General features: G+C 39.3%; 1 protein-coding gene and 1 long non-coding RNA gene across 15 annotated transcripts in view; one reads left to right on the top strand and one right to left on the bottom strand.

The window, feature by feature from the left end:
- Positions 1–16453, bottom strand: part of obscnb (obscurin, cytoskeletal calmodulin and titin-interacting RhoGEF b) — a 196347-nt gene that overhangs the window by 71378 nt on the left and 108516 nt on the right. For 12 of the 14 annotated variants that reach the window (XM_042109107.1, XM_042109123.1, XM_042109138.1 and 9 more), the window contains 2 exons: positions 11343–11609; positions 10837–11115 (listed from right to left, as the gene is read on the bottom strand). In XM_042109107.1, coding sequence (XP_041965041.1) covers positions 10837–11115; positions 11343–11609 — 546 coding nt within the window. The remainder of the gene's footprint in view (positions 1–10836; positions 11116–11342; positions 11610–16453) is intronic. The other 2 variants (XM_042109176.1, XM_042109186.1) reach the window with 1 other exon arrangement.
- On the top strand, positions 3–11131 carry LOC121723807. Its single transcript, XR_006035047.1, has 3 exons — positions 3–133; positions 10649–10861; positions 10991–11131. It is a non-coding gene; the product is annotated as an uncharacterized LOC121723807 (long non-coding RNA).

Raw genomic sequence — 16453 nt, 5'->3', positions numbered from 1 at the left:
GTGCAACACATATGATAAGAGAGAAATATTTCAGAGGGTTATCTTCAACAGAATGGATGATTCAATGGAAAATCAAGTGAAGCATTGCTGATAGATGATGTGAGTAACAACTGAAGAGTGAAAAGCATGAAAGGTAAATAGAATTAATTTAGGTTAAACTAAATGAAGTGAACAACCTTTAACTTTGACAGAGTGCATTGAAGGTGTATAATCCAGAATTTTGGAGGTCAGATTAGTTTCCTAGTTCATAAGCAAATGGCTGGTGATTCACAAATATATGTAATGATTCATTAAGAAATGTCAAGGAATGGATCAATGTATAAATCTCAAATAAATTCATAAAAGTAATTTGTGACTCGCATGTACTGTAGATTCACACAATTTACAAATGTTTACTACCAGTCAATCCTCTTACGACAGGGCTCACATGTGATTCATCAAATGTTCATATCACTCCAACTCCAGCATAAGAATAAACATGCGTTGGTACATGTGACGGCTGGAAACAAGCGTAATTCAAATATCACACCCCCATACAGTATATGCTCATTTTAGAGGCCTCGTCCTTAGAATTTACCACATGGAGGTGCATGACACATCCAAAAGAGAAACATTTCTGACCTCGAGATAGCCACAATGACGTTGCAAGTCCAGCTAAACCTTGTTAATTTTGACAGCCAGAGTGTCATCAACGAAGCCGGGAAACTATAGAGATATAAGTGTAACAGACTTTCAAAATGAGAAATACCATGCTTTGCGTGGAAATGAGCGTACGCCTGTCCTATGCCTGTTTTATGTTGTATGTTTGTTTTGTAAATGAGGGCTTTTTTTTATTATTGGGGGTCAAGAATTGTTCAAAGACCACATATCAACTGTTTAAGGAGAGAAATTGTATTGTTTTTTGGAAAAAATATGTTCCTTTTGAATTTCATTTTATGCAATGAAGAACGAGGAAGCCCATTGAAGATTTGTTCCAGAAAAAACGAGTATACAGTACATTGTTGTTTGTGGCTGTTTGGCCAAATATAAGTTAATAACAGACGGTAAAAACAATAAAGAATACTCATATTTTTCTGGAACACATCTTTAATGGGTGCCCTCGTTTTGCATTCGATAATCGACTGATACAGACTTTCCTTCGAGGAGCTGGTAGGGGGACAGTTGGTAAGTCTTCTTAACAGTCTTCTGTAATAAATTCCAGGTTCGCTAACTACTTGGGTGCTTTGTTTTATGTGTAGGGATCCTGAGCAAGCTACTGACGAGGTTTGGTGCTGCTTTGAACAATACTTTGAAAGTCGGTTAAAAATGCTATTTGGGAGGCGTTTGGCTCACCGCCCTTAGCTAATCCACTGTTTGCGATTTGGGTCTATAGCGTATACCGGGGCAAGCTCTGTAGTGGTTGATCAACAAAAAATACTGTCTCCACGGCTTATTTGATGTGTTTTAATGCAGAACAAGACCCTGGGGTCAATTTTCACTGGTGTTATACTTTAATGTAGAGACAACATTCAAAACATTCATCACAAACATTCAATCTATGTTCCTATGAAAAAGCAACATAGAAAAACTTAAGCAGAGCTAGCATTAATTTAGCTATGAAAGGATGATGTAATTTATGTTGGGTAATATAATTTTAATGGCAAAAAAGATGGCACCATTTAATTGTTGTTTATGGGCTATGATGAATAATACACTTTGGAGACTATAGCTAAAATAGCTTTGTCTTTAATGGGAGGGAGTGTCACTCATTTGGTTCACATTAGCATTTGCCAGTTTAATGCAATCTATGTGCTTGTATGTAGCTTTGATTAACCTGTAGCCTATCTTCATGAAAGAATTTCAAAAGGCAACAAGTTATACATAAAACTTGACTACACCTACCCACCAATAAACCATTCATCAAGCAAGTGCCATGAAATATTAGTTATGAGTAAGTAATTTATAATCATGAACGTATGTTTATGGCTTTTCACTGCAATTTGTGTGAATAAAGAATAGTGTGGAATTGTCCTGTTCCAATACACGTGGAGGTCTGCCATACTGATGCTATGTAAAATCGGAATTTTGGATAATGGGGCTTGAACAATGCATCTAACTCCCAAGGCCTGCCAACTGCTCTGGGTGTGTATGTACAGTGTATCAGGGCTCGAATGATCTTTTTGTCTCTCTCTCATAAAAAGTTGGCACATCCAGTACATAGCCTAAAGGCGATACAATTAAATAGCCTAGGCGCGAGTGGCACTTTTGCGCAGTATGCGCACGGTAGGCCTTGGCTATAACTTGACAGATTTGACAAAAATTGATTCCTTTTAATTAATTTCAACATATTATTGATTGCAATAGTCCATATTTCATTTCAATTTCACAATACAAAAAAATAGACTAAACTTAGTTTAGTCGAGTGCCATTCTCAATTTAACAACGTAACTCATTTGAACCATACCACCGTCTCAGATAGGCTAAAACACAATAATGCATGTAGTCTTTAACTTATACACAGGGAAAATGCACTAGCTGGCAGAAATTAATAAAGCCATTGCAGCCAAACTATGTTCTAGTATTATAGGCTAATGTACACATAGTGATACCAACACCCGGGTGTTCAGTCGTCTCGTGTGTTGAACCGTGGAAATAAATAGACGAACAATTTTGGAATTTGCACTGCGTGATGAGATGTTGTCGGGTAGCCATTGAATATTCCGTCATCAGAGATTGCTAACAGGTGTTTCAAAATATCTAGGAACTTTCCGTAGCTCTGAATGGCAGAGGATAGCGGGGGCAGCCGTGGCCCACTGGTTAGCACTCCGGACCTGTAACTGGAGGGTTGCCGGTTCGAGCCCCGACCAGTGGGAACGGCTGAAGTGCCCTTGAGCAAGGCACCTAACCCCTCACTGCTCCCTGAGCGCCGCTGTTGTAGCAGGCAGCTTACTGCGCCGGGATTAGTGTGTGCTTCACCTCACTGTGTGTTCACTGTGTGCTGAGTGTGTTTCACTAATTCACGGATTGGAATAAATGCAGAGACCAAATTTCCCTCACGGGATCAAAAGAGTATACTTATAGTTGCAGATCAATTCACACAATCATTGAAGTAGGCTGTATTATGGGCCATAATTTATTTTTGTCAATAAACATAGAAGAGGCGAAGCGCAAGTTCAACAACAAACAGGACTTTTTCAGCCCAATGACCGCCTATGTAAATAGACAAAACACTCGCATCAAAGCAGGGTGACTTCTTCGGACTTGCGAGTGCTGTCAAATCGATATTACAGTAGGCTATGCGGTTTGCTCATATAGTGGTGTGATGGTGAAGTGCAGTCATGCTCCGTTCAAGAGCGTAGGATAGGTCTACGTCCTGTCAAATCGATATTAGGCTATGCGTATATATGCATATATATGCATATAGTAGCCTATATTTTAATTTAACGTAGCCTAGCCTACTGGTAAGAGATCGTTTAGGGATGGATAATGAGCGTTGTTTAAGATTAAATTACAATGCCAGACACCTTCAGATATAAGAGACCCCCTCAGATTTTTGACTTTGTTGTTTTTATGGGAGCCAGTCCTCACTCTAAGGGAGCTCGGCTCCCTCTGGCTCCCACGTAATTTGAGCACTGCAGTGTATGCTCCTAGTGAACTCACTGCTCTGAGTGTGTAAGTAAGTAAGTATATATACTCTTTTGATCCTGTGAGGGAAATTTGGTCTCTGCATTTATCCCTATCCGTGAATTAGTGACACACACACAGGACACAGTGAACACACAGTGAGGTGAAGCACACACTAACCTGGAGCAGTGAGCTGCCTGCTACAGCAGCGCTCGGGGAGCAGTGAGGGGGTTAGGTGCCTTGCTCAAGGGCACTTGAGCCGTGGATGTGGGCATGGGAAAGCAGTGCTCAACCACTTCCCCCGCCCACATTTTTCCTACTGGTCGGGAATCGAACCGGCAACCCTTCGGTTACAAGCCCGAAGCCCTAACCACGGCTGCCCGAATGTGTGTATGAATGTGTGTACATTACACCCCCCGCCCCCCCACCCGATGAGTAAACAGAGAACAAAAGTCCAGGCATTGATACAAGAAACAAAAGTCCAGGCGTTGACCAAGAAAATCTACAGAGCTCAATGGCTGGAACTGAGGTGTTGGTATAGGAGGTGAAAAAATAAGCCAGTGATTTAAAGCAATGGTTCGGAGTTAATTTCACCCTAGGGTAATTTGCACGATGACCGCGAGCCAAACACGCCCCCAGAAGCTTTTTTCCTTTGGTCGAACATTGGTCGAGTTTGCGCCATCAGTCTATGTATCAGCTCAATGGCTTAGCGTTAGCACTTTTGGAACCAAAAGTGTATCTGTATGTGTTTGGGGGCCTACTGGTTAGCGCTTCGGACTTGTAACCGGAGGGTTGCCGGTTCGAACCCCGACCAGTAGGCCATGGCTGAAGTGCTCTTGAGCAAGGTACCTAACCCCTCACTGCTCCCCGAGCGCCGCTGTTGTTGCAGGCAGCTCACTGCGCCGGGATTAGTGTGTGCTTCACCTCACTGTGTGTTCACTATGTGCAGTGTGTTTCACTAATTCACGGATTGGAATAAATGCAGAGACCAAATTTCCTTCACAGGATCAAAAGAGTATATATACTTATACTTATACAATACTTATCTTGTAAATTACCCCACTAATAATGTCCGGAATATTACCAACCTTCTACAGTAGTACAAAAAGGGTCTGTATTTATGAAACGAGGCATTGGAAAGTTTGTAAGTAGCCTACACCAGATAGCTTCTACTCTCTGCTGCTACCGCTACGTCAACGTCAATTCTGTGATTTGGAAAAGCCCGCAAAAGTCCTGGCAAAAAGAGATGTTTTATAAATGCTTGTATTTTCACTTAAAAAGTATTTCAAATATCATCCAGTTATCAATATATGTCTATGGAGTGCTGAATTCACTAGCTTTTCCCTTACACTTGAGTTTTGCAAAGGACTTAACGGGCTTTTCACAATTCATAAGTGACGTCGACATAGCGGTAGTGGTGGAGTTTTAGACTGGGGATGGGAAAATAGACCTGGCTGGCAGCATTAAATTTGTCAATCGTGATGAGATTCAGGGCCGAGCACAATGTGTTATTTCTTTAAATCGCATTAATCATGAGCTGCCAAAGAGCTTTTATTTTACATCACTTGTGCTGTTATCAACAATTGTCTTTGGCTGCTATTATTTTCACCCGCTCATCCTGATCTGATGCACCCTTTTTTGTCCTCAAACTGCCACAGACACTTCCTAGTAGGTTTCTGCCTGGTCCTCCTGCTGAAGGCATGAAGATAATAAACAGCAACACAGTTATACTTGGCTGGTGGCAGAAAAAAAGTGTAATTAATACCACATTGTTTTGTAGTTTGAGACTTGGATAATGTGGATTTACCAGCTCTGTCAGGATCTGGCCCGGACTGTTGGAGTTTGTGCCACCCTGGTGGCCATTTTGTGTATTGTCCTGTGTTTGTTTTTGCCTGTTCCCCATGTGCTTTGTGTTACCTGCCTGTCACCTGTCTTTGTCTCCGCCCCATCTCCTTATTTGGTCTGTGCTTCCTGTCTTGTTAGTTTTCCCTCCTTTCTGCTTCCACACCTGTTCCCCATTATTGTCTCGTTGGTTTCGTCCAGTCCTCCTCCTGTGCCCAGCCCAGAGACGCCCGCTCCTCCTGTGCCCAGCCCAGAGGCGCCCTCTCCTGTGCCTGCAGCCCAGTCGCCCGACGCCACGCCGGCAGCCCAGCCTCTGCCTGTCTGTCCAGCCCCACTTCTGCCTGAGCCGGATCTGCCTCCCTCTGACTCTCCGGCCCCGCCTCTGCCCGAGCCCTTCTCTGTTCCTGTCTCTCCTGAGTGGTCTGTCCCTGTCCCCGTCTTTGTGCCAGTCCCCGTCCCCGTCTCTGTCCCAGTCACCGTCTTTGTTCCTGTCCCTTCCCCTGCCCCTGAGTCTGTCGTGTCTGAGTCTGCCCCGTCTGGCCATTTTGTGTATTGTCCTGTGTTTGTTTTTGCCTGTTCCCCATGTGCTTTTGTGTTACCTGCCTGTCGCCTGTCTTTGTCTCCGCCCCATCTCCTTATTTGGTCTGTGCTTCCTGTCTTGTTAGTTTTCCCTCCTTTCTGCTTCCACACCTGTTCCCCATTGTCTCTTGGTTTCGTCCAGTCCTCTGGCTCTCTGTTAATTGGTCTGTGTATTTCTACCCCCCTGTCTCTTTGTCCTTTGTCGGATCGTCTCTCTGTTTGTCTAGTCAAAGTCCTGTATGTAAGTCTGCTTGGTTGAGTCTTGCGCTTGGGTCCTCCAGCACAACCCTGACAAGCTCTTTTTGGAGTTCTTTAGTCTACGTAAAACTTTGCAACGCATATTTGAGTACCCCTGTTCTAGAATCACTCAAGTCCTGGTCAAAGCCCTGATCAAAATCCAACAAGAAGTCTATGGCATGACTGGGCAGGAGCACTATCCTTCAAGCTATATGTTCCATGTTGCTGCAACCAACAGTTGGAGGGTGATTCTCATGAAGCTGTGGTTAACATGTCCAGGTTCTATTTTCCAAAAACAATATTTTATTAATAGTAACTATGATATTTTCTACAAAGACGGTAAAGAACACTATAGGGACAGATGTTTTTTTTTTACTATCATTATAACACTACTTCATAGCAATTTAACCAAAAATCACAGTGAATTCTCATTACCGAAATGTGTCCGGATCCATTATTCTATTGTTTGTTTTAATTTCATGAAACTTTTTACATAAATTGAAGATTATGCAAAGTTGTGTAAAAATGTCTATATTTATGGTTAGTTTATATTTATGATTTTTTGCAAAAGGAAAGGTTATTTTTATTGTAAAAATATTGTGTCCACAATAAATGTTCCTCCTTACCGTAATGTGACTTGCCTGCCTATAAAAAGTACACTGTTCCATTACATTAACAAGCAGACCCAAGATGCATCAATTGGGACAAAAGGTTTAAAATGGAGTCAAGTTCAGTTGTTCTCTCTTCTCACATCATGATATTTGTGTTAATGTCATAGAATCTTTATTCTGTTACACTGTTGATTATCATTACCGATATGCTGCGATACTCAATGCTTTTAAAAATATTTGAAATTATATTTTATGATGATAAAGACAATATAAGACTTTAATATTTTGTAAAGGTTAAGGTTACATAGCTTGCTAGCATTTTCTGTTATTTTACTTAGTCAAGGACATCTCATTACAGTTACTCCAATTTCTCATTACCACGCATTTTAAAGGGTAATAACGGTAATGAGAAGCTGAGTTGCGGTAATGATGCAGTGATCTTGATATAAGATGACCCGTTCCCTCTACTAGTCAGGTTCACCTAACATCTAGTGTTCTCTCCACTAACTTTTTTCTCAACCCGTTGTTAAAAGGCGCTAAAACAGTTGATGTGATACCGCTTTGTGATTCCGCTTTGTCCTCCCCAGATCATTTTTTCAAGCGTAGCCTATTTCATGTTAAATCTTCTTGGAGTTTTGACTAACTTTACTGTTTTATCTACAGTTTCGCCCGGTCCCTTGATATAATTTTGCCCAGATTGTCTGGTCTGCTCTGTACTGGCTCTGTGTTTTTGACTGTGGATTCTGTCTCATTTTTTGGTGCCAAGTTTACTTGCATGGCATACCACAACACAGGCATTAAGACCAATTATAATGTTTTATTCACTTGCTTGTGTTTTTTTTTTCTATCTCTTGTCAATCAGCAATGTCATGTTTTCTTTTTTATTTCTTTTAACTACCATTGGTTTTCACCATGGCAATGGAGGTAATTATGAGGGCACCATAATGGGTTGTCAAATTGGTTGTTGGAGGTACAGTAAAAGGTGCAGGATGGCACTCAGATACCTCCCATCTGAGCCTATGTGGGTGACATGACCAATGTACCTGTGGCCATGTATCCGTTCGGTTCCATGTACCCGTAGGCCAAGTTGAATGATAAAATGGATAACAAGTATATAACCTCAAATGTACAGGAGTATCTATTAGGAGAGGGAAACTAGTGGAAGAAAAGTTGTATATTGATGGCGAGGTGATCCCATCTATTGACTGATTGTCGTCAGACATGACGACATTTTTTTTCGGAGAGTAAGCACATTGTCTACTTTATTGCGCTAACTATTCTCTTTTGATGATGTGAAGGAGAAAGCCTTTGAAAGTTAAAGTATGCAGAACTGGTATCAGAGGTAAGGGAAGGTGGCTGACAAGCACACACAGTGAAGATAGGTGTTTGAGGCTTTGTAAGTCGACCACAACACTTTGTTAGACAATGTTAGATTTTAGTATTCAAATATGGTCACTGAAAGGAGCTGAAAAAGGAAGTCAGTGGCCATGACTGAGGCCCTCATAGCAACCTGAGTTGACTCTGAGATGTGTTAAATCTTGCTGCTGTGTTTCCAGAGTGGTAGTTGTTGGTGCCCACTCTAGGGCTTGAGGTTTGTCTGGTTATGTTGCTGATTGGATCAAAAACAGCCACAGCAATGAACATTAATGCCCAAAGAATTTGTTGGTATTTGTTGGTAGAGAACCAATCAAGAGTGTGGAGGAGGGTGGATCTGGGAAGCCAGACCCCACTGTTGAGCATTCTGGAGGTGTTATGGGTTCTAATTCAACAAAACACAGACTAAGGAAGGTATCTGCTTGTAAGTCCAGTGAAATGCTCTTTTTGCCCACAATGGTTGCTTTGTTGGTGATTTTTTTTGGATGGTAAAAGTGCTTGGTTGTTGACTGGCCACTCTGGTAAATCCCCTTCCTGTGACACTAGCAATTTAACACCTCTCCTGTGTGTATCTGAAATTAATTTGGTAAAATGAAATCATTCTCATTACCGTAACATAAATCCTCATCCTCCGTAACAGACTTTTCATTACCGTAATGCATAAAAATGCATAGATAGTGTAAAGATGTTATTTCTCAGAGACAAAAATGTCTTCATTTTGTTATAATATGTTCCTTAACTGTGCCCCACGAGTGGGTTTTGTTCAAAATATATCTATAACAAAGACATTATTTGAAAAATGTAACTCTACAATGCACATTGTATTTCGGTAATGAGAGTTAATTCATTTAAAATGGAAATTAAAAAATATAAAATATAAATTTTGATGTGCAGTACTGTTCATTTAATGTACTTATTTGTGTAAATGAGAAAAAAAAAAAAAAATGTTTTTTACTAATGGTCTCCGTTAGTCATTTACCATATCGGTAATGAGAATTATTCTGGATCTTGCTACCATAACATTGAAATAAAGTTATATTAAATTGTTTTACTATAATACTTTTATCAGAAAATAAAAGTTCACATTCTATTCAGTCACTTAAATTAAAAAAAACAATCAAATGAGGTAGATAATATTTTGATGTCAGTTTGACAGGCTTCGTGAGATTCACCCTAGAGCAGCTAGGTAGCTGCAGTGCTACATCTTTAAAATCAAGAGGGGTTTTTTTGTACCAACACTGCTCGGTGACCTCGAGAATTAGATTTCTATGTGAAAAATCCTTTAAATAAAACTAAAAGACCTTTACAATGAAAAACTGACAGCTTGATTTATGTACAGTTGTGAATGCAGCGTAAACAGGGCCATTGCCTAACCACAGAAAGCACACGCTGTGCTAACCCTATTAGCCAAATCTAGCAGGTAACAAAGTTTAAGTTGATGACGTAAAAAGTGAAAGTAAGACATTAGAAAGGCCAAGAAAGTTAAGGTTGCTTTGACATAGTAATGTCGATTCTGTTGTCTTTGAATATTTCTCTTATTGACGCATTTAATTACAATTAGGATTACATCTGTTATTTAGTCAGAAATATTTCACCACAAAAGACGTGCGCTCTCACACAAAGTTTTGGCACATACATAATTAGACACATTTTATGCTTTTTCTCCAATCGTTTTACGCCAAACCCCCACTTTGCCCCTGACCCCCTATGTATGACACTGAAAAGCACAACTTGCCATTCTTTTACCCAAGTGTGGCCTATTTGTACATACCGTGCCGTGTTTATGCGTGTTTGCCGTGTTTATGTGCGTGTTGCAAGGAAATTACGCCTCAAGTCGGCGCAAATGTGTTAGTAGCCTACATCTAGTCCTGATTGGGCAAATATGTGTAGATACAGTATGTGGTGTAGTGTGTGCCGGGCAGCTTCTAATGTATATGGTCACTGCCTGCCACTGGAGCTGAGAATGGCACAGTCAGTAAACACTTTCAAAAGAAGCCTTACGACTTATCTTTTTTAACTATCTATCCCCTGACCTTTTTTTCGACCATTTTTATTCATGTATGTAAGTTTTCATTCATTTGACCATTTTTTAATCTGTTATCATTTTTATCATTGTTTTATTATTCATTTAAACTTTCTCATTTATTATTCCTTTTATTTACTTCAAAGTTGTACTGTGCAAGAAGTGTGAGTGGCTACATTTTTTAACTTGTTTGATGAACACTTTAGTACTTATTTACAAAAACTTGGGATCTCCCTCTACAGCGTTGGCCCTTGGCCCACTGTGTAATTGATGAATAAATTTCATCAATATATATAAATTTAAAAAAAATTGTGAGAGAATGCTGTGAAAAGTCAAATGTGTTACTCCACTTCAACTATATCTTTAATTTTCCAACAAGGGCAAATCATGTTAGGAAAAGCAATGTGGCAGCCAAAGCAAATCTACATTCTATTTCAACTGAATGGAAGTGAATATAATATGGAATGGTGACCAAAGACCAGAGGAAGGCTATACAGTACATAGTGCCATAGACATGCAACATGAAGACAACTGATGGAAAAAAACTACCATCAGGCCTTCAATTACCTTTGGGCTTGTCTTGCACAAGAAGGTAGGCCACACTTTTCTCTTCACCGACAACAAATGCCACATCACCTGATTCATCTGGTGTGACCATTCTTAGCACTAAGTGGTGCTCTCTGCCCTGGCAGCTGATCTGATTCAGATCATTGTTCTGCAGATGGTTGGAGCTCAACCACCACTGAACATGAGTCACCCCCTCTTGGGAAAGTTCACAACTGAAATGTGCATTCTCACCGACAGTAACAGCAACATTCTGTATGCCCCGAGTGATAAGCACACGTTCTGGACATGGATGGAAGAAAGGTGTGCAAAAGGCTTCCATTAGGCCTGTATTTGTGTAGAAGTAAGGGAGCAAAAGCACCAACTGTTGGGGCAAAATCTACCCTTTATGAGACATTTGCCAAGGCTAGGGGGGTGTCTGGTGTCTTTTGTAATTGCTAATTAAAAAATATTTGTTAAATAAAATAATGTAAAATAAAATGAGAAGAATCAACATAATAAATGATTACCTTTGACCATTAATGTAGCTTTGCTTTGTTTTTCTCCTGTGTCACAAATGTATTCACCGCTGTCGTCCACTTTCACACTGTGCACTACCAGTGTATGAGTTGTGCCTTCCTTTTGGATGGAATACTTTTTGCCCTCTTCCAGTGCCACCAAACCTTTCCTCCAGGTGACTTTGGCATCTTCACAGGATGTTGTGCAACACAGAGTGGCATCTTTTCCCTCCAGAGCTTCTTGATTTTCTAACTCTTTCGTAAACAATACCATGGGTGCTGTAGTCAGAACATAGAAAGACAGAGAACAAGGAATTATCAGACTCTTCAAAGGAAAAAAATAGTGGAAGCATTCTGAGATTACCAAAGATTACCAAAGATATATTCATCAAACCCCAGTCACTGTAATAGAGGTGAAAACATATGGGACTAACTGTCAGCCTAAATATCTCATGCCATATGGGTCTCAGAGCTTTTGTTAACCAGTATTTAAACAGAACATTTGTGTTTAACAGCAAAAACTTTTTTTCACAAAAAGACAACTGTATCAGCAGCCAAAACTCTCACTGATGCCAGGCAAAAGATAATCCGACCAGAAACTAGCAGAATCATTTTGAATAAGTTGCTATCGTTTAAGCTTCTGGGGTCTGGGGCCAGATTCAAGCACTTTGGGGATTCTCACATACTCACACGTATTTTTTAAAATTTAAGTAGAAGTAAATAGTTCAGGTACAGTAACACATAAGTGGTAGGGGAGAGTGCGAGTTTCTATAAATCAGGCACGCAGTTTAGGCTTAAAAATGATGACTACCAGTCTGAACTTGCTTTGACAGTAATCAGTTTTAATTTCACTTTAATTTCGCAGTGGAAAATATTATGAGAAACTATGATTAATCTGACTTCATAAAATTAAAAAATTGACCTTGAATAATTAATTACCAAGTAGCAGCAGAGTAGTGGCATGGCATACGAGAGATATGATCAGTGGTAAAATGATTTATTAATCATATAGCATAAACTTAAAGGTGCTCCAAGCCAGTGTTTGCCAAACTTTTTTTCTGGGGACCCACTTTTTAAAAATGACAAACCATCGCGACCCATTTCACTTCAGATCTAACATGCAACCACCAATATTGTTTGAGGCCACAGGTTAACTATTATATGCCCCCCCAACCATTCTACAGTGCCATATCTAGATACGTAATAGTGCCTACTAGGTCTGGCATACTACCACTACTATTACAGGGATTGGTGATGCACTGACTCCCTGAAGTTTCCCACAATTCTGCAATTTCAATTACACATGAAACAATGTTAAATATTTTCAAAGCTGTAAAATTCTCGCTCAGTTTTGTACAAACACACAACCTCAGGTTTTCCTCATCATGCTTTGAACACAGTTGTGTTGCATTTTGAGCACCATCAGCGTGGAAAGTTGGAAATGACTACCGAAAAGATAACGTTTTAATGGGCATTCGAGAGTTTGGGGATATTCTTGCATGCTACGCAATCGTCACACTTCAGTAAGCTGTTCCTGTATTTCTAAAGAGAGATGTTGTAGGCTACGTTGTGTTGCAGACAAATGGATAACACCGTCAATTCCGATGTAAATATAGCACACTGATTCTTGAGATAAGGGACAAAAGTACTTTTGAGAAGTGACAAACAAAAAATCAATACTACATTAATTTGAATTGGATATCCTCATAAACATAGATCTCATCTATCATGCCTGAAAAGGAACAGGTTTTTTATTAACTACTTTTTATAAAAATTGACATTAATTTTACTGACTTAGTAACTTGCCATTTGTCAACTCCTTCGGACACATGAAAATATGTTTTTTTGTGTGTTTGATCGATTCGACAACACTCTAAAGTCTTTAAGTGTGTAGAAATGGTGTGCCTTAGCAAGGTTTAGTGATAAATTGCATTATATACACTTTTATTATCATTTTACATTGTTTTGAAATAAGCCATTTTAAATTACCTTAATTTAGTTTACTATTTTTTTAATTTTTAATATATACAATTAGTGGTTTTGTGCACACAAGACACTGATGCATGTAGATAAGTTGGTGTTTTAATGTATGAACACACTCAATTGAACAAAATAAATATACATTTTTTATAAAAATGAAAAACCTCCATCTTACAGTGTTGACACACAACTGACGGTGTTGACACACAATTGACTGTGTTGACAAACTAATCGAGAATCAAACTGATTAAAGATATTTGACTAGTTTTGACATGGCAGTATCAAACTTCAAACAAAGAGTTTCTACAGGACCTCAGGCAAGTAAGTTCTATGATTTGCTCCAATTTCTCTCAGCAAGTAAGTACATATAGTGTTTTATCTGTCATTACTGCCTTCGGTGTAGAGCCAAGTATTAGATATTTATATATAATAGTTTGTCTAACCTGCGGGACTTGGACATTGGACAAGAGGTGTTGAACAGGGAACAAGTTGTCCCTGTCAGTTTCAAAATCTTTCACTGGACAGAAACAGACATCCCTCCTCCTAGCCTAGTTGCCTGCTGTAGTTTTACTTGTCACCTTGCTATTTTATAGTTGTATCTGGTAGCTTTGTTGACAGGTGACAAGTAAAACTACAGCAGGCAACTAGATCTGGAAGAAAACCAGCAAAGACCAGCTAAAACCAGCTACCAGCATAAGCTGGTTTCTAGCTGTTTTTTTTTCAGCAGGGTTTAGCCATTTGGAACAGAAGAACACACCAGAATAGGCCTGTTTAGTAAGCAGGATTTGATGGCTGCATTGCAAATCAATACGTTACAAAATACATTTTTGGGTATGTATTCTGTATTCTGTAACAGAATACTTTTTGAAAGTATCCTTCCCAACACTGCCTACATCTCATGAGTCCCATACGCTTTCCCACCAGTGGAGCTAGTTGGCTAGTTGATCAAACTTTTGCCAACTTAAAAAAAAAGCTTAACTCCAGTCGTGATTCAAAGACCGCTGTTTTCCAGCAACAGCATCCATCTTTTTTGTTTTCAAGTAGCAGGGAATTCACGTGGAACCGTCACAACTAAGCCCACAGTAGCATCAACAGTAGCACCCCCAGGATCTTTCAATGGCTCCTCTTCCATTTCATCCACCAAATCTTACATTTCATCTACCGAATCCCCTGCTTCTCCCAACTCGTCTTCCATCTCCTCTATCAACATGGACGGCTCTTCCTGACCCTTGCATCAGTCTGCTGCTCCTCTGAGCAGTCTCTTATACAAAGAGTAGCTGGGGGAAAGCATTGGCAATTCAATAGCACTGCAAGAGCATGATAGTTGTCTGTAGCTAACACCAAACTGGCGAAGCCTATGGAGAAGCCGATACTTCTTTAGAACCTTGCCTGATACACTGCAAAAAATGAAATCTAATCTTATAATAACATCAAAAAATCTATTTGGTATTGTTTATAGTATGAAAAGACTTACCTCTTCAAAGGTCATTTTGACTTAATTTAAGAAGACTTTGACTTATTTTAAGGAGTCTTATCAAGACAAATTTACTTAACGCACTGGCAGACAAATTGGTTTGTTTTTAGGACAAATTTGCTCAATGTACTGGCAAATCTGCTTGTTTTCATGATGAGATGTCTTAAAATAAGTCAAACTTTTCTTAAATTAAGTCAAATGATTTCATGAGAAAGCGCTGGTAAGTCTCTTTATACTGAAAACAATACAAACTAGTTTTTTATCTTGATATAAGATTAATAATCTTGGTTAGATTTTATTAGATAAGCAGTTTTTGCAGTGTAATGCCAGTTGTCTGTGACCTGATTTTTCAACGGCTCGTTTCTGTGCCACATGGGTTGTATAATTCCTTCTCAGCTCTTGTGGAAAAGAAGATATCTCCTAATGTTGGGGTTCAGATGTTGGCTTCCCGTTATCATCCTCTCTGTTTCTGTTCATGGAGAATCTACAATCATTTTATCTGTTAGTTTGACATTTTCTATTTGAGCCTTCTTTTTCCGCCATTCCTGCTTTCTTAGTTTGTGTTGCTCTTTTGTTAATTTCTTAACCTTTTCTTTTAATGCTTTTATCTTCCTTGTGTGTCTTTTCCTGGTTTTTCTCCTCTCTCTCTCAGCTGCAAGGGCACGCTGAGTTGAAGTAGGATCCTCAACAGCCTGGTCCAGAGGACATTCTGGTGCGGTGTCTATTTCATTTAGCCATCTATTCTGCATAGCTCTGGACCTTTTCTTTGCTTTCCTCCAATACTTATTGCGGTGCCTTTTTGCTCTGGGTCCTTATTCTCCTACTTGTTTTACTTTTTTGTTTTGGACCCTGTCCTTCCATCTCTGTCTCTCCTTTTCTAACTGCTGTTTACTGTCTAACTGTCCCTTCTGCTTTCTGGGTCACCGTTAATTCTTTCTCTCCCTTTTCTCTGGTACTGTTTCTTTGTTTTTGCTCCTGTCTGCCAAGATTACAGATAACAAACAATACTTTTTATGAGTTATTATTATAAGTTATTTGCCATTTGGGTATATTAAGATGTTTTAAGTCAATCAACATGCATACTTAGATCATATTATCATGTTATGTAGTTGTTATACATTACTTAATGAGTATTTGGGAGAAATTTTCCACTCCGTCAGACAAAATATCTGACAGAGTTGACGTCTGACGGAGTTGACAAAACAACATGTTTTTTTTAACTTAATTATGTGTAGTAGATGGTAGCCATTTTGATTTTCCTCTGTTGCCAGCTGCCACTAAACTAAATACCAACTTTTATTTCAAACTTCTTGATTGATTTCAGCTCTACTTTGAAGACAGTGTTGACACATAAAAGCTGTGACCACAGGGATTTAAACTTTCAATGCTGAATATTTTTTTTAAAACAATTATGAGACCATGTGTTGGACTGCTGCATCCATCAACAGAAAGAAGTCAAAGGGGGTCCCTCAGGGTTAAAGCTGACCAAAATATGCCTGATTTATTTTGAATTTGAAAAATATCTGACGGAGTTGACATGAATTGAGGACAGATTTTGAAAGGCTGTTGTTAATGTATAACATAATGCAATGTTCACGTTAAGTATTTTGTGATATTTTATTAAGCCATCCAATTAATCTCATAATCATATTTGTGCATTTTGGGCATT

This window comes from Alosa sapidissima, chromosome 1, assembly GCF_018492685.1.
Source record: "Alosa sapidissima isolate fAloSap1 chromosome 1, fAloSap1.pri, whole genome shotgun sequence".
In the NCBI taxonomy this organism is placed as follows: Eukaryota; Metazoa; Chordata; class Actinopteri; order Clupeiformes; family Clupeidae; genus Alosa; species Alosa sapidissima.
This window is presented reverse-complemented; position numbering and strand designations above follow the sequence as displayed.